The sequence below is a fragment of the Trachurus trachurus genome (genome assembly GCF_905171665.1).
Source record: "Trachurus trachurus genome assembly, chromosome: 12".
NCBI lineage: Eukaryota > Metazoa > Chordata > Actinopteri > Carangiformes > Carangidae > Trachurus > Trachurus trachurus.
In genome coordinates, this window is record NC_139908.1 from 12751008 (window position 1) to 12769291 (window position 18284).

Consider the following 18284-nt stretch of genomic DNA (forward strand, 5'->3'; position numbering starts at 1 on the left):
CAGTAACATTTTAAACGAAAGAAGCTATTAAATCCACACTGTCTCTATTAGGAGGTTTTAGTTTGTTGTTTGTCTTCCACGTTTGAGTTTACAACGATGCTGTTTGGCAGCTGGCTCTATCGTGTCAAAGCTTTCCTCGCGACCATGAATGCATCACTTGGAAGACTCCAGAGCCTCCCCCCTTTTTAACTGCTTCAACACACAAAATTAGAGTCATGTTGACATTAAAGTGAAGAAGAAGACATGTCCTGATGACTTACTGTATATATCTGCATCTTCTCACACTGTAATGAATTAGCTGACCAATCACGACGATGAGATGTTTACAGGAATGTCATCAGTTAGTGATACGCTGACAGCAGCGTGTGACACCACATCCTGTATCATGTCCTGTGGAGAGCCTGGACAACATTGCCTGTGACCACAGGATGTTTTCATGGGATGAGCAGTATCACAGGGGGATAATAGTGTTTAACTGCAGATTGCAGCGTAAGAGGAAAAGCATCTGTTCTGCATCTGAGTAAGTTCGTCACTAGCTCTGACAGCTTGGCTCAGTGTCACAGTCACAGCTCTTGTTGGCCTCCCACAGTTGAGTTGTTTTGGAAAACACTTGAAGACAACACAAAACTTTTGCCCATCAAGTCTTATGAGTCTTAATACTTTTTCCAGTGTATCATGTATGTGCACTTATATAAATAATGAAAGAATCTGCTGTTATTGATCAGGTGAAAGAGCTCAGAACTCAGCACATGAAATCACACATCCATCCCCACGACAGGCTGGGAAATGGGAAATAAGTTATTATCAGAACATTCTGTAATCTGCAGCAGATAAAGATGCTGCTGTTTTCACTCAAAACATCTTGGAGTCACTTGAACTTTACTGGGAGCCTGTACAATATCAAATCATTTTTACGCACAGATTCCACGAAGACCAATCAGAGATCCAGTTCTACTGTAATCATTAAAATGATTACCATTGTTATTTCCCTTGTTCTTCCTGCCCTTCTTCTCTCTTCCCCCTGTCGTGACTGGTTTCCCTTCTTTTATTTCTGCCGTTTCCCTTCACGCTATTTTTGATCCCGTATCAATCAAATATTCATGTAGAAAGACCGATGACTCCCCCCGGCTTACTTGGCTTTCGCTTTGTGACGCAAGGACAAAACACACAAAAATAGTTAAACACACTGCGGGCCGGTCAGGAGAGTGATTTTCATTATTTAAACACACACACACACTTGATAAACACTAACAGGATGACAAAAAAAGTTATTTCTAAAATTACTCAGCACACTGCCGCCCAACTTCTTCTCACAGACTAAGGAGGATGAACAGTTTGTTGAGTCAAAATCCAGTAAGTGTGCATCACCTGCCTGTAAGCTGCGTATTGTAACGCTCATAAATAAATCAATGAAATAATTAGAATCAAAGAGCTCAAAATACTTTGTACTATGCAGCTTTTTTGGTTTAAAATACTAGTAGAAATAAGAGATTTCTGTAAAAATATACCTCATCAAAATGAACTGTGAACTTCCAGTGTTTACAAAGTGAGGAATTGCAGTACTAGTACTAGTATTTTCCCACCTTCAGCCTCTGAACTGCAAATCAGAGTAGATTAAAATCCATTGAAGTCTGAGCCCAGAATCAAACAGGAACATTGAATTGTTTTTATTGAGCTTTTTTTTTTCTTTTCTTTTCTTTTTTTCTTTTTCTTTTTTTTTTTTTTTACATGTCTAACTGTCTACAAATCCCCCACCCCTCTATGCCTTATTATTCATGCAAACCTTAACGTAAACTCCATTATTTCCCATTGGTCCAGACGAGGAAACAGCAGTGTCTAGATGTATATATTTATACCTTGTATGGAGCCAGATTCCAGCCGACTGTGGTGACGCACAAAGCTAAAAAAGGTCCCATTTCCTGGCCCCACTCAGGAAGCAAAGGAAAGACCTTGGCTCCAACTGGGTTGTGCAACTGGGCTCGTGGACACTTAACCATAATAAACATTTCTTTTTAACAGGACCCTGCAAAGAGAATAGAGGGAGAGTTGGGTGGAGGGTAATAGAGGAGAATTGGATGGATGGACAAACAAGTTTAATATGACAAAATCTTGAGCAGACATGAGATAAATATAAATATAAATAAATATAAAGCTGACTCAGTCTGTTCTGTGTTTTTGTAACAGACGGACTCATAGCTTTTAGGATGTAGCTGATTCTCACTCTGTTGATTGCTTCCAATGATACTAATTGACATTGACTTTCCTTCTGCTTTTCAGACAAACAATTCAACAATCAACCTGTATAGTAATGATCCTTCACCAGAAATCCACAAGGAATACCTTCCCACTCAAGATGAGGAGCTGGTCAGGTGGGCAGAGCAGAAGTTTGGGGGTGTGACATCATTCACGACAATCCGAAATCTGGCAGAACTCAAGTCAACAGGAATGACAGGTGAGAATTGTTTGTGTCGCCTGGCTGATATTTAACTAACATCATTTTTCACATGCCATAGTACATGTGAGACGAGGACGTACGTGAGACAATGTTATAGAATGTCATTGGATCACTACAGAAACCCTAAAGGACTGTCTGGCTGCCTTAAAGTGTTTCAGATTTATCACCCTTGTCACCCATGGTGTTTATCTGGAATCCACTATCTGCATCTTTGTTTGGTTTGAAACAGGTTTTTTCTTTTTTTTCGGTGCTGAGGAGAGCAAAGCAATTATAGTCGGCAAAACTTGCATCTCCAGCTTATATAACTGAACAGCGAGTCTACAGTACAGTAATCATGGATGGATGCAGAGTTGTCCCCAGAGCTCTTGATAAAATTCATCACTCGTGTTATCTTATCTTAAGTGTGTATAAAAATCCTTTTCGATGAAATCACTAAGAAAACGCTGTGCTGTGATGAGACCATGTTGCGTTCAAAAAATACAGAAAGCCTTTTTTTTTTCTTTTTTTTTTCCCTGCGCCCCTGCGCATTGCAGCTCGGGTCTTTGATTTTTAAATTTGAGTTTTCACAGAGAGGATTTCTGTTACTGCAGGTCATCAACACACTGATTTCCAATGTTCCCCTCTGAGTTTGTGGGAAAAAAACAAGCCCCAAAGCAAGCACACTCATTACTTCATTGATTCTCAGTGATATAATTGAAGACGTGTGTGAAGATGAACAGATATTTTTAAACCACAGCTTTGCACATAGAGATAAAGAAACAAATAGAACCTGACCCCAATATTTGGACGCTTCTGTAACACTTCATGATAACTACACACTAGTTAATTAATCATTTTAAAGCATTCTTCCTACATTGATACTAATCTCATCTATAATATGTTAAATTGTTGTATTTTCACACTTAATAAATGATGGGTTTAGCATTCATGAATCAAGTGTCAAACCAACTATGTGATATCATTCATAAGTAACTTATATGTAACTTATAAAGAAACTATGAAGATGTGTATTTAAGCATACACAAGTTTTCCTATAACATTTACTTTATAAATGCTGAATTAAATCTTTAGTGTGTAGTTATTATGAAGTGTTAACCCAAGCTGCTGCTGTACTGTATGTGTGAGCTAAACTGTGGCTGCTACAAAACCATTCTCCTGTAAAGCAACGTAGAAAGGGGAATATACAGTACTATATACTGAAATGTATCATCCCACAGCAACTCTGTGTGTACTTTAGGTGCAGAATGAAATTCTACAAATCATCTATATCTTGTCCCACAGGAAACAACCCGTAATGACAATGGAAGACAAACATTGCCTTCTATTTCAGAAAAGTCCAGGGTAAAGCTGTGTGTACTAATCCTTTATCATATACAGCACTGAGCCTAACAACACGATGGGCAATAACAGCAACAAAACACAATTTAAGTCCAGAATAACAAGCTGTGTAACAACTGATTTTAAAGCCCAGTAAAACCTTCTATAAGGCTGCCTGTTTGAACAACAACTACCTGTACACTGACAAGCCTGCCATATGGTAAAATCTCATGTAATCAGTGCAAATCCTTCAGCTTGGGTAAAGTAAAGGGGAGACTCAGCTCAGCATCCCCAGTGTTCAAGACGTCATTGCGTATGACAAAACATTTGGAAAGGGAAGCCATGGCATGGACAAATGGCCAACAGTGCTGGAGATGGATGTACAAAATAAACTGTGATTTAAAGTGAGCATTCAAGGCTCGAGTAAAGGCTGGACATGAGGATATTATTGGCTGCTTTTGCCAGCAGCAGCAGTAGCAGCAGCAGGACGCTCGATGCAAGCACAATTATTTCCTAACAAAGCCTCCTTAAGGCGGTTTGAGCCAAAGCAGAGCTCTGACATGGGTTAGAAGTTAGAAGTGAACGGTGACTATGCTGGAATAGTGATGTCCGCCGCTATGTCCACTGGCTTTCACAGTGTTTTGGGGGGTATTTAGTTTTAATCTCTACCTCTTTATGATTGCCTGTCCCTCTCCAGGTTTATCAATTATAGGGACTTACTGTAGGTGATGGTTTAACATCCCTGTCTGTCAGAGGCATACCCCTCTTTTCCCATTTTAATTGCGTTTTGTTTTTCAGCCACCCTCAGTTTAAGCTAGTGCTTTAATTTACTCATTGCCCACCAGGGCATTTGAATTACTCAAGCAGAAGAACAGCTCATATTGCTTTTTGGTTGTATCTCTTGGCCTGTGTTGGGGTGTTGGGTGAACTTGTGTAGGCCTTGTCGTAGGCGTCTGAGAAGTCTGTGCAATGACTACACAACAGTGTGTTGCCAAGTTGAAGGCTTATTAAGTAGCTGAGCAGAAAATATGTACATGTCCCTCAGGTTTCTTGAATGTCTCGGTGTGATTTGATATTCATGTCATGCTATTGCTTGTGCCAAACAGTGAGTGTTAATCAGGGTGAAAGCAGCTACTTTTAAATTCTAGTTGCCCAGCTAAAAGCTAGTCAAGACTTGTAGTAAGCAGACTTAGTTCGATGTGATACTGCACCCAAAATCCCTCACCCATCCAGTACAGTAGGTGTGAATGATAGATAAACTAGTATTTTTCACTATGCAAAGGGGGCAGTAGCAGTCAGCTTGAATTCAACATGGTTACAATATGCCTTGAATATTCTCTGCCTGTTTGACAGTGCTCCTTGTTTTTGGCAGTCGGTGTTACGAGGCAATACGAGGTGCTGTGGGAAACTTATATCACCCCCGTTTCCAGCATAGTGTTATGAAACAAAATGCGCATAGGAGCATTGCACCGGAGTGCACCTGTATACAATCGATCACCATTATTTGGTTAAAGCCTTGAGGATAGTGTTCTCCCACGAGGCTGCTCCTGGAACAGCATCCACAGATGAAAAGACGAGGTGCTGATCTGGTCCTCTGCTGCAGAGTGGACTAAGACCCCCCCCCCCCAGTATTGGTCACCAAGTCTAGTGCAGAAGCCTCCAAGAGCATTGCTACAATATTTATGAATAGAAATAACAGAATGAATGAATTGGCTTTATTAAACCAGAAGTCCAGGCAGGCCAGTTTAGTGTCTTCTTAAATTATGTGTTTCAAACAATGAATGAGAAACAATGGCTAATCAGTGTTTGTGCTTTTACAGGAACCAAGTCTGGCTCCTCTAAATGTTTGCTTCAAAGTGAAGATGCATCAAGGAAGGACTTCATAGAGATTAAAACAACACCTTCGCCGACGGCATCTTGCTCCCCGCAGCAGCAGAACCTCAGTGAACCCGAGCTCCACATCATAAACGTCCCGGAGACGGCCAGCGTGTGGTAAACCTGAAGATTCAAAAAGACATCAACTGCCTCTGCCCTCTTTTTTGGCAGACGTTCTCATGTCCTTTTCAATTCTCCATGTTGCAGCAATATATCACTCAACATGGGTGCAAATGGCGATTCAAGGCAGATACAAATGTTCTTGCGAGGTCCTCAGGGCACCACATGGATCCTCATCAATCCAATACACACCAAGTGTCTTGTAAGTTTACACATACACACATTCCAGTAGATATAGCTAATCCTATCTGTAACACATGTGAGGGCAGATTTATTAAGAGGACAGAAATTCCACTCTGTATGATTACATTGTCGTTAGTATGTTTTTTATAGCCCACCTAATAACAAAGCAAATTGCTTTACTGATAAATATTATCTGTTTGATGAGCTTGTTTTTGAGTGGGGGTGTGTTCAACACAGTTTCTGAGTCATTACTGATTCATATGAACTCTTTTGTCCCCTCTTTTTTACAGTCTAACAATGACATCATATTGCCCATGCCCAGCTTCAATTACAGATTGAGGCCTAACAGTACACAGAACAGTGACGATGCACAGGAAGTGCAAAGGAAGGCTTTAACTGCATTTAAAGTCAGCACTTTCACCAGCTACACTGAAGTCCGACCTGAAGGCTGTGCAATTTCACTGGATCTCTTGGCACACGTAAGGCCGACAGGTAAAGACAATAGATGGTAAACTTCTGTTTTGAAGCGGCTTTTACGTAGAGGGTATATGGAGTATGACAAATACCATGGCCCACATATAATATATGTTACACAAAGTGACAGGAGGAAAATTACTTTTAGAATAATACGTAGTGTTTTATAAGAGGCAATAAGTACATGGATGTTTAGGGTTTATTTTATGTTGTGTCTTCTTTCCACAGAAGCAACACCAGCACCAGCCACTACTCAAAGTGACTCTGAACAGATATTCATGCAGCTCTACACCTCCCCTGCTTACCATCCTCCCCTGGACCCCAACACCAGGGTACCGAGGGACAAGAGAATTTATGCACAGGTACAGTAAGAAGTAATTTAATCTTCTTTGCATCATGTACTGTATATGATATTGCTTAATCTGTCACAAACATTTCAGTCATAGCAGAATGCTCAGTGTCTTCCTGTGTGTGTGTGTGTGTGTGTGTGTGTGTGTGTGTGTGTGTACAGTCATGCACTTCCTAAATCAGCAGATTTGACAGATTCTTGTGGGTTTTTTTTCCATTCTTGTATCCCCCTCATTGTCTCCTGAAGATTTCTGCAGTGATTTTCGGGGAAGCGGTCTGGAAAATCAAGGTGATCAGCTGTGCTGTGCTCTCCAATGGCTTCCCCCCTGTTGATCTGCGGTTCGACCCAGAGGAGTGCTCTTCTTCTTGTCCCAACAGCACCCGACTCAGCTTCTCCTTGGGTCATCTCCAAGAGCTGACATCCACCACCTGGGAAGTGGAGTGCTCCATCAAAATGTGCTACGAGACGGTAGGAGATCATCTTTAAAAACTGCAACAATGTAAACCTCTGTTAGGACGTTGTCTTGGTTATACAGAATTTTATAATCTTGTGACTTTGTTGATGGATGTTGCTCTTGTTGTGGTTGTTGTTGATAATTTGTTTTTCCAACCTGAATAGATATGTGTAAATGAAAAAAGAGTGAAGAGGAGCCTGGAGGTTACCCAGTCATGTCTGCAACCACCAAGTGAGTTCAGTTTAAACTCCAAAACATGGATAAATAAATACACACACACACACACGCACACACGCACACGCACACGCACACGCACACGCACACGCACACGCACACGCACACGCACACACCTCTTCCTCTAATATAAATGATACATCATGTATAAATAAGCAGTTTAGCAGAGCAAGAAATGTTACAACGGTTAACAGAAACATTTGCAACACTAAAATTAATTGATTATTGTAACAAACAAAACACCTAATTGCTTTCACATTAATGAAAATGCACCAAACCCAACAACGCGGAGAGGTTCCCTCTCCAAAATAGTGACCTCACCATGAAGATGAATGTTTCATACTGTAGTTCTGGTCAGTGCATCTCTGTTGCAGTAGTTGCTGTAATTTTCATTCCTATTGTTGCTTTCAGCGCACGCCACTAGTAGCGCAGGCGGTTGTCATAGCAGTAAAGCCAGGATATGCAGTGAAGCCAGTAAGGGGTTGCGGGGCAGGGCCTCGTCCTTTAGGAAGGTCTGCAGGCTGACCTTGTGGCCACAATCAGAAGTAATGGCCCTCTGGGGAGGGCGGTGAAGTCCTTTGTGTTTCCAAGGGGGTATGACTGCAAGGCTGTCCAAACAGCCACTGGACCTTGTGCTATTGTCAGGCCATTCAACGCGGTTGACTCAAACAAGGAAAGATGCCTGTCTACAAAGAAAGGAGGCTCCAGGCTGATGATTAATTTCTAGGAAAATTCAGATTCCATTCTTCAGACAGAAAAATTACCGAAGAAAGTTGACAGTGATTGAATGGGGGGATGGGGACACGTGGAGTTTGTCAGACTGATAAATGATTTCTCTAAACTTCCTTTATCCCCTATTTCTTTTTATAAAGAGACATACAAAGGCTGGTGTGGCAGTGTTGAGGAAGCTGACTACTTATCCACACCTTCCTGTGTCCTGTTTGTCCACGTCTTGCTAATTAGAAATGTTGTTTTTCTGGAGCAACTGAAACACAAGGATGGAAGTAGTTGTGAAGTAACATGCTGGTTATGTGCGTCTGTTTACGTATGTTTCCATTTATTAGTCAGTGTCAGAGATACAAGGGTTACATAGCAGGACTGGCTGACTGCATTCTGTTGCGAGCCTTCCCCGGGCCGGACTCAGTGCTCTATTCAGCGATCCTTCCTGTTTGGTAGTTTTCATCCAGAGGGCTCCAGGGAGTCACAGCTCGGGCCTGCTGCGTGTCTCCTCCTCTCCACCTGCAGTGGAGCTTCTGCTTCCTGCTCCTGTTTATTCAGCTTTGCTGTCAAAGCCTCGCTTAAACAAACGAACACAGCAACTGATTACAGACAGAAAAACGTCTCAGGAGAAAGCCTGCTCAAGCTGCTGTGATGTTTCTGGCTCATTCGGGGGGTCAAGGAATGTTGCTCACAGTGAGATCAACAAACTGGGTTGACTGTCTGGGATGCAGTTGGTTCAAATGCCCACAAGATGTCACTATTCAGCACAGTGCCAATCTGCTGCTATACATAAGCAAAATAGTATTTGTAATTCAGTGCATATTGAATAATCATTTAATTTTGAATTTAAATTAAAAAGTATGTAGTTACATGTACAGTATCACACTTTGTAATTGAATTTTGTCAATTCAGTTCAGTTTGAATGATGTGTCCTCTAGTATTAGCATGACGTGATTTGATCTAGGCTCGGTGCAGACACAGCGGCACTACACACGCCACTTATTCAGATGTACATGATGCAGAGTGGCAAGTTTGTACAAAACAAACCCACTGTCCTTCGCATCTTTCATGTCCTGTCTTTGATGTAGTTCAGGAAAGGAGAGCTGCATTTTATGAGGCCCAGTATAGTACTTAGACTAGCACTTTCCACCAGGAGGCAGGAGACAACAGAGGCAGGTGAGAGAAAGTCGTGCAAAGGTGATGATTAGTTTCTTCCAAATGTTGTGGAAACATGTGGGAGGATCACTACAGGTAGCAGGAGAAGGGGTGGGTGTTTGTGCCCTTGTTTTTCTTGATATGCAACACTAAGCATCTAGACTTTTCACTTTTTCACAGAGCTGTGTGTATTGTATTGTAGTTCTGATTTAGGTACAAAATTTAAGACTGTAAACAATTAAATGTCTAATTTAGCTTATGTTAAATGGATGCAAAGTCAGAGTTTTTAGATCATAATCACATCTTTCTAAATTCTTAGTCTGCTTTCTGCCACAAAAAATATTTAAAAGCTTATATTTGAATAATTTTCAAGGTCCTTTTTTCTTTAGAGATTTAAGAAAATCTGGCATGTTTTTCTCAGCTTGAAAACTGGAAGCTAAGATCAATAATTGCCCAGTGAGTAGTTTGTTTGTACAAACACATGTCAGAAGAGTTAGAGGTGATGTCTGAGTGAAGGGGGAAAACTGTCAATGGTCTATTGTGGAGAGCTCTTAAAATGATGTCTGTCTCAAGGTGATCTGTTCATACCCTTGCTGGACCACAATGAGTGAAGCAAAACTGTGGGATGGCCTTGCCAGGTTAATACACAGTACAGTCTGTACACACTATTGTATGTCGGTGGCTCGATCAAGTTTTAGTGTTTGAAAGAGTGAGAGAACAGATAGAGCTGCTGTGAGGAGAAAGGATTTTTTTTTCTTTTTGCTGCTGGCTCCGAATTTTCTGTTTTCTGTTAGCAGAGAAGCACGTAGTGCAGTGCAGCTTGCTAAGAACACCAATGCCAAATTTGATTGTCCATTGAAAATTGTGTCATTAAATTGGAATGGAGTAAATTAAAGATTACAAATTTAGTTGTTTTTTTTTGTTAGGGTGAGGTCACCCTGTAAAAAAAAAAGCTGATACATTTTCTTCATGTTCTTTGCACGTATCTGTCACCATATCTAGGAGAGGGATAGCAAGCTTGTACAAATCACATTTTACGTCACTGTGAAACATTGGCTTATCATTTATAATAGGCTGTTGTCAGTAATAACCACTAGTTTTGACTTGTGGTTGATGTTTGCTGTTGTTTAACTGAAGCTTGTTTACATTGTTGTGCTTTGTGTGTGTTGCAGTCCAACCATGCTTTGATTTTGGCCTACCTGCTGTTCTGGGCATTGCATTCGGAGGGTTCCTGATTGGAGTTTTACTCATTGGAGCTCTGTGGTTTATCAAAATTAAAACAGGTAAATATATGATCAACGGTGTAATAAAGATCTGAATTCACATTGTATCTGTGTTTAAAAGTGTTTTGTTCTACCTAATAATCCAGGATACCCAACTGGCCTGGACATGAGCTCAACTGCCGCAAATCTTCCCGGTAAGTTTTTCTTTGCATTTCTTTCCATCGCTCTCCTTCTTTGTCATCATGTTTCTTATTGGATTCCTTCTCCTTCTTCTGTTTCTTAAGGTTGTCCTTGCTCGGGAGCAAAACGACAACCAGTTTCCACCAACCCTTCCCCCTCTGAGAACAGCAGCGCCAACGCCAGCATTGGAAGCACCCAAAGCACACCGACCAGCAGCATGGCATGAGATTATGGTAATCTCCACCACCAGCAGGACCACCATCTCCCTTCAAAGTCACCTATATGGGTTTTGTGCTTTTGTTTTCTTTAATAATGCTTAAAAAGCATTCCTCCCCTACCTGCCCTCTTTAAATCCTCATTTTAAAAAAAAGCACAACCACAGTCTTTGACACACCAAGCCTGAAATGGATGTGATCTGGGAGTTGGTAATGTAATGGTGGGTGGGAGGGTGGGTTGAAGGGGGGCAGTCTGGGTGACGGATAACAGAAGTCTAATCAATGGCTTCTGACGCTCACCTCTGTAGCCTCTCTGTAATGTCAAGCTCCTAGACAGGAAGTTAAAGAGGGCAAGAGAAAAAAAAAATAAATTGGCTCCCAGCAACAGGAAAAACAAACCATATCCCCCAAGAGCTAACAGGAAATTCACTGCATTCCTTTCAATGAATTGTGCTTGTTTGATGGCAGCACAATAATAGTTAGACAGGAGACAAACCAGTCAGAAGACTGACTTTGAAAAACAGATGAAAAGCTGTTTTGCATTCACATCTAAGCTACAAAAACATGAAGGACTTTTGGTTCAGTCCAAAAAGTTATCAACAGCAGCTAGAGGACTAAGAAGCTCAACATGTTAGGATCTCAAACCAGTCAATGAAATGCTCACCTCAAGGTGGTCTTTGTTCTTAATTGGAGTTCGAGGTCAACGGTTAATAGCTACCTCCTTTCATTTAGAAGTCTGGAGTTAAGTTTGAACTTAACCCTGGGTTTCTCTGGTGAACTGATCTTATTTTCTGTCTTTATATTATTTTCTTCTATTCTGTGTCACTTTAGGCAAACCTTTCAGCTGACCTCCGGGTCATTTATAGCTCATGAAATAAAGAGTGCTATTAGCTAACAGCTGTATCAGGGCCTTCAAACCAAAAGATTTCCGTCAGTGCTTATTTGATTTTCTAATTGCCCAATAAAACCAATCTAAGATCATCTTCATGGCCTAAATGTAGCAATAGTCCATGCAGAGATGTATGACTGTAGTCACCGCTGAGTAATGTGTCCATGAGGAGGAGTCAGCTCCAAGACCTCCTGCGCGCCTCTCATTCATGTATGAAATCTAGCGCCACTCACACAGCAACTCCCACAGGGTGGAGTTTCCCTAAAATAGTCTGTCTGGAGGTTGAATTCCAGTACTTTTCCTTTGCACAATATCCCCGTCCATCACCACTGCCTGACAATTTGTTGCCTAAATAAAATCCATGCCTGTGTGAAGAAACACAAACACATGTAAAAGATACCTTTATGCCTTATAAAGAGACCTTAATGTAAAGCATTGCGGTGTTTTCAGGCCAGAAAGATGCTGCTTTTCAGTGGTTTATAAACCATTACTCTCCCCTTACATAAAGATCATGACTGGACATTAAACTAGACATAAACTGTCCAACCCACTTTTCTCATGTTCAGTATCTTTTCAGTCAGTTTGTAGCCAGCCCCTAATGCTCCACTCTGTCTTGTGATCGAAAATGAGGGCACAAAAGGGAAAACATTTTTAGACCTCTAATGGATGTTATGGCTCACCAATGCATTCAGAGCTTTTCACATTGACAAACAAGGTAGTGAAGAACGGCCACCTAGATGTGACCAAACCCCGAGAAAAGCATAGGTACAAAAAAAAAGAGAAAGAAAAGAACAAGCAGAATAAAACTGAAATGTCTTATAATGAATTTGATATTTAATTAGTATATCCCATCTGGAGGGACATGCAATCTGTGCAGTTTAAGCTAAACGATCATTTTAAATGAATAGGCCTGGTGTACTGGCAAATCCTCATTCACTAAAATCCAAACACTGATGAGATCTGGCAAACTCAAAAGATGCACTGACTGAAAAAAACTCCATCCCATTTTTTTTTCTTTAACCTTAAAGACAAACTACCTATATAAATATAACTATCACTAGTAACAATAGTATAAAACCAAATGTTCTTGTTTTGCTCTGCTTGTAACAATACATTAGACTCTGTAAAGATGATTTTAAATTCCTAATTTAGCCTTATCTTATCTTCATCTCATCACAGAACATACAGCAACAAAATGGAAACTGTTATTGAGAGAGACGAGTCTGACGTTAAAATCATTAGCTTCAGCTTTATTATGTGTGATGGGCTGCATCAGCCACTGCAGTGCTAATGCTAAGACGGAAGCCGCACAGATGCATGATGGGGGGGCATTCCATGACGGCTTACAACTCTAGAGTGACGGTTGATCCGTGAACCCGCTATTTGTTTCGGTGTACAAATGTAAATGTGTTTTATGTTTTCATTGCCACTCTTTTACCTCTATAAAGAAAATAAAATATTCCCACCACAAGTCAGGTATTGTAGGTAAGCAGAAGAATCTGTTTGTATCTACAGTAAATTACTTGTCTTAACAGAAGCACCAAAATTGTGATAAAACGTTTCTTTATATGCATTTGATACACTGTTTTACCTTTACTGATGCATGCATTTTCACATTCCAAATAGTTACTCACCGTCTAATTTGGATTGCTAAAGTAATTAATTCAACTTCAAACCTTATCTCTGAAGTGTTCTGTGTTTTCCAAACCAACTACATTTGTAAAATGTCTCCTCGTTGTTTGTATTCGTGGAGAGACGAAACAAAGAGGGCCAGTACAAATAGCCACTTGAGTATTTGTGCAATATGATGAGATTAACTTGTATGTAATGTCAATATGTATTTTTTTTACTGTGTTTTTTTGTAAGTGTTGTATGATTTTCTTACTTTGAATCAGTTTTCTTAACCTGCTTGGTTCTTTCTTTTATTGGAGGAGCCGAGACCATTTCTAACCAAGGCACTTATCAAATGCACAATTTGTTTTTGTATTTTAATCTTTTATTTTATTTTGTTTTTTAAATTCTCATATAGATTTGAGTTTTGATTACCATGTAGTCACAGACCATGCGTGTCACACCACATGTCACAGGCAGTGTGTTTGTTTTGTTGGTTTTACCCCTGTCTGACTTTTGCCCCCTCCCCTCCCCTGTAACATTCCCCTGCAGTCCCAAAACACAGCATATCTCTGCTGACACTGACATCCTGACATTGTACTGAGTTCATCATCTATCTGCTGTGGGTGTGATGGGGAAGTGCGTTCTGAATTCTGAAAGACAGAATGTCTCACAACAAAGGAGCATCCCAGTCAAACATGCAACCCTCTGACAGTTTTTTTTTCTCCTGAAGATTCAAACTTAAAGTGAAAATGCAGCAAGATAGTGAGAACTTTTTCCAATTATGTTTTGAAAATGGCCACAATATTAGACAGATTTCTTGTCTTTTTTTAAAACACAGATATATAGTACCCGTGTTAAACCGGTCCCAGGGATCGTCTCATACTGACAGTAATAAGAGACAGACTGTCAGTTTATTCACTTGTTAACCTTGAAATTCCCTTTGTTACCTCTGACCACATTTTCCTCCTCCTACTCCTCCTCCTCACCACTCCACTCTGCACAATCAACGATATCTGTGTGCATATACAGTACATCGTGCAAGTGTCCAATAGAAACTATGTCTTCATTTACTGTATGGAAGTGGATTCTTCCTCCAGTCTCTTGACACTGTCCAAAGTCTGAATCTTTACCTAGAAATCTGAAGCCCGAACAACATGTCAGAATGACTGCTTTGATTTTTAAAAGTATAAAATGCAGTGTTATTTTCGTGCTCTAGCCTTTTACCATTTAAAATTGGTCCTTTTGTTGAGATAGTATTCAATGTATCATGTATTTTTATATTGTCTCTGAAAAATATAGTGAGTAATAAAGTGAATATGACAAACCTTTGTGTTTCCTTTTGTCTTTGTTGTAGCCTTGTAGCTCTGTATTACGTAGGTCAACCTAGATCAGAATATATTGTTAAAAAAGACAAAATCCTAGGATACTTAGGATATCTCAGGACAAGCGATATCACTGACAGAATAAAGAGAAAGAGGCAGAAATACTACACACAGGAGAACCTATTAATACCAGCTCTGAAAAAGTAGGAACAATGAAGATTATATCGTCTTAAAGCTGTAAATGCCTCGGGGTTTGATAGAAACATTGTTAAGTGTGCTGCAGGTAGTGAAAATACCCGATCGTTTGACTCGTCTCCAAGAAGCGCAGTGACGGATGAGCAGCTGCCTCTACGGCAGGTGAGAGCTTCTTCTCTTAACCTTGTTCCTGATTTGATTTGACAGTTTTACATTAGCTCTGGCATTGTACAGAGACTGGATAATATTAGTAACAGAGAACATCACTCACTTTAGAGTTAAATTCAGTCCAAATAGTGGACATGTACAGGTTAGGACTAACAGTATAAAAAGAACTACATTTAAATCATTGTTTATGACTTTTATATTATTTCATTAATAATGCCTACTCTGTAATGTTTAAACATGATGCTTAACTACTGTTCGTAAATGAACTGTCTATGTGTTGTGTATTATGAGGCCATGATTCTGCAAGGTTCAATGTAATTGAATAAAAACAACAACAACAAAACAAAAATATCCAATACTGAACTCTTAAATAAATAAGAATGAAGCCCAAAATAAGAAAGGAGATAGTTAGTTCAGTCCTTGAGTAAAGTACATCCACCACTGGATATTTTGAGGGTCCCTCCTCATGCCATCTTGATTTTCTTGCAGACTAGTCTCTAAAATTGCACATTGAACACCTGCTCTTTCTTGTGAAATAATGTTATTTCAAATCATGAAACGATGTAGAAAATCCCTAATATATTATCATTTTTATCCAATTCAGCAGAGCTTGACTCACGCCTGACTCCAAACAATGGGCTTAGAGAATTGACAACATCATTCTACATTTATATTATGAGTCACATATAACCTTAATTGTTGGGCCAAATTATGAAAATAATGGTGTTTTTCTTCTTCTTTTTTTCTACAGACAGCTCTTTCCTGAGAATTCAAGTCTTCCTTTTTAAATAAAAATTCAATCATGTTTTCAGGACTGGAGCCAAGCCACACAATGCATGTTTTTGGACAGCCTTCATCTCCAAATATGACCATGGAACCATTTGGCCTTGCAGGATGCACACACACATGGACATGCACGCGAAAAAAAAAAAGAACCCACAGGTCTATCCTTTTGTGAAAAATTGCACGTTTAAGTGAGTAATCTGTGGATAAAACTAGTCCTCACAGTTCTGTTCTACAATAGGCTGTGACAGTGTTATGGTCTGTGTTTCGACTGTATGAGAATAAGGAAACAGGCCACTCCTGGATGGAACTGTGGGCTTTTTTCTCATGTAAACCAACAAACCTCTTGTTAAGTCAAGATGGGTTTAATGAGTAATACAGATTAGTGGTGGTTAACTTGTAACGTGACCTGATTACAAAAAAAAAAAAAAGTTAATCGAAATCATTACACAAGTAGAGAAACTGCAACTAAAAGGGAAGCAATTTAAAAGCCTCACTTTTTTCCTCTTTTCTCAGAAGTTCTTGGAGCTTCCTCATCACTATTCACTTTTCTTTTTTTTACCAGCTGTGGGCTTTTTCATTTCCAATGCAAATATCAAACAAATTTATTCTAGACTTCATCCTTTTCTATGTCAACACATAACTCAAAACCTTTTAGAATTCTTATGTAGTCTGGGATTAGGATGCAGCTATAGTGTTCCTATTCCTTCTGCACATTACAAGAGCATTACATTGTTAGACAGTGGCCAATGAGATAACATTACCTCTTGATGCTCTGCTGTCTTTTTTTGTAATTCTAACATGATTTGAATTGCCTCTTGACCCCCCCATGGATGGTGGCAGAATATATAAATTCACAGGTTTCATCTTCAACAAACCACACTGCGTTTAAAACAACCACTTTGTCAGTGCAAAGAGAAAGAGACTGAGGAACAAAAGGGAATCATGCAAGCTGAGCTGGTGTAAGTATTGATTAGAAGGTGAATGGAAGCAAGAACATGGCTTTGTTCCTTAATCTTCAATAAAAATAACTCCCTAGAAGAAGAAGGAGAAAAGATGATTGATGTCGATTTTGACAGTTTCAAATGAACTATTATATTGTCTCTGATTAAAATGATATAATAACTGTATCCCCCTCCTCATTTATGTTTCCATTGATCTGATGGCTAATTTCCACCTTCAATACCTTGATTGTTATGAAAATTCCACTATTAATCATTTAATCAAAAACATTTGCATAAGTTTCAACTATTCCTCCACACAGGGAGAGATACTTTATTAATTTAACAATGACCCCATAGTTATATAAAGGTCATGTGTTTAATCATATGTCCTGGAGCACTGCATAAGTACTTGGCAAACTGTCAATTGTCTAGAGTTGACCAGCGACTATGATGGAATTAAAAAGATAAACTATTTCAGTATAGCTTTCATTATACTGTTATATTTCCCGGTAACACTGCATAATGACTGGCTGCAGGGAAATGTCCCATTACATTTAATTACCCTGATAAATGGATTACTGCTGACCACCACCAGATGGTGCTATATTTTTTATTTTTCTATAAATACACAACTATACTGTGTCTCAGCAGAAGAAGACATGGAGCTTCACCATAAAGCAAAGAATCATGCAAATGATACATGATGCAGAGAAATAATTGAATGAAATTAGTACAAAAGAAAAATGCAGTTAAACTTAGAATACAATAGAATACACTTCTGGTTGCCACATGAAAACAGTGCTACTGCTGCACTCTGATTTGAAGTGCACATTTATATCTGCATTTCACATTATCATATAGCCTATCTACAGCATAATTAAATACCTGAATAAGGCTAAAAAATGTGAGTTACGTTGACATGAAACCTATTAAGCCTCGAGGGCATGCTGAACTGAGGAAGCTACATGTGAGCAGAAGTGAAGCTACTCAGAGTAAGCCTTCTCTCCTTCAGACTTTCACACCCTGAGGCGCTGTGCAGCAAACAAGGTTGTTTACACGCTCAGAGACGGTATACAGGCTCAGCCGCTCTCCACATCTCTCACCCACACTCAGACATTCACTCTCTCACAAGCACCCATATACTTGCCCAACACCTCACTCACTATCCACAGCCTGGACTGGGATAATCCTCTAACTTATAGGCAGTGTTGTGTGCTTCAAGCAAATCCCATTCCTCGAAAATGCAGACACCTCTGGGGCTGCTGTGTGGCCCATACACCTCAGAGTTGATAGAGAGTTGCGTTCTCTCCTTCATGTTCACTGCTTTTGCTCCATCTCTTGCTCTCCAGCATCTAAGTATCTCAGACACATGGCATTTAACTATCCTGGCTACAATTACCACCGTAACTGCTTAA

At 39.8% G+C, this 18284-nt stretch overlaps 1 protein-coding gene across 2 annotated transcripts in view; it reads left to right on the top strand.

Annotated features, from left to right (window-relative positions):
• The window catches only part of eng (endoglin), a 36838-nt gene extending 24141 nt beyond the window's left edge, over positions 1-12697 (top strand). The window contains exons 5-14 of one of the 2 annotated variants that reach the window (XM_083983597.1): positions 2278-2452; positions 5593-5764; positions 5855-5969; positions 6241-6442; positions 6653-6786; positions 7020-7241; positions 7392-7458; positions 10509-10619; positions 10706-10753; positions 10844-12697. In XM_083983597.1, coding sequence (XP_083839723.1) covers positions 2278-2452; positions 5593-5764; positions 5855-5969; positions 6241-6442; positions 6653-6786; positions 7020-7241; positions 7392-7458; positions 10509-10619; positions 10706-10753; positions 10844-10965 — 1368 coding nt within the window. In that variant the 3' untranslated portion in view covers positions 10966-12697. The remainder of the gene's footprint in view (positions 1-2277; positions 2453-5592; positions 5765-5854; positions 5970-6240; positions 6443-6652; positions 6787-7019; positions 7242-7391; positions 7459-10508; positions 10620-10705; positions 10754-10843) is intronic. The other variant, XM_083983598.1, reaches the window with a different exon arrangement.
• The last annotated feature ends 5587 nt before the right edge of the window (positions 12698-18284 follow it).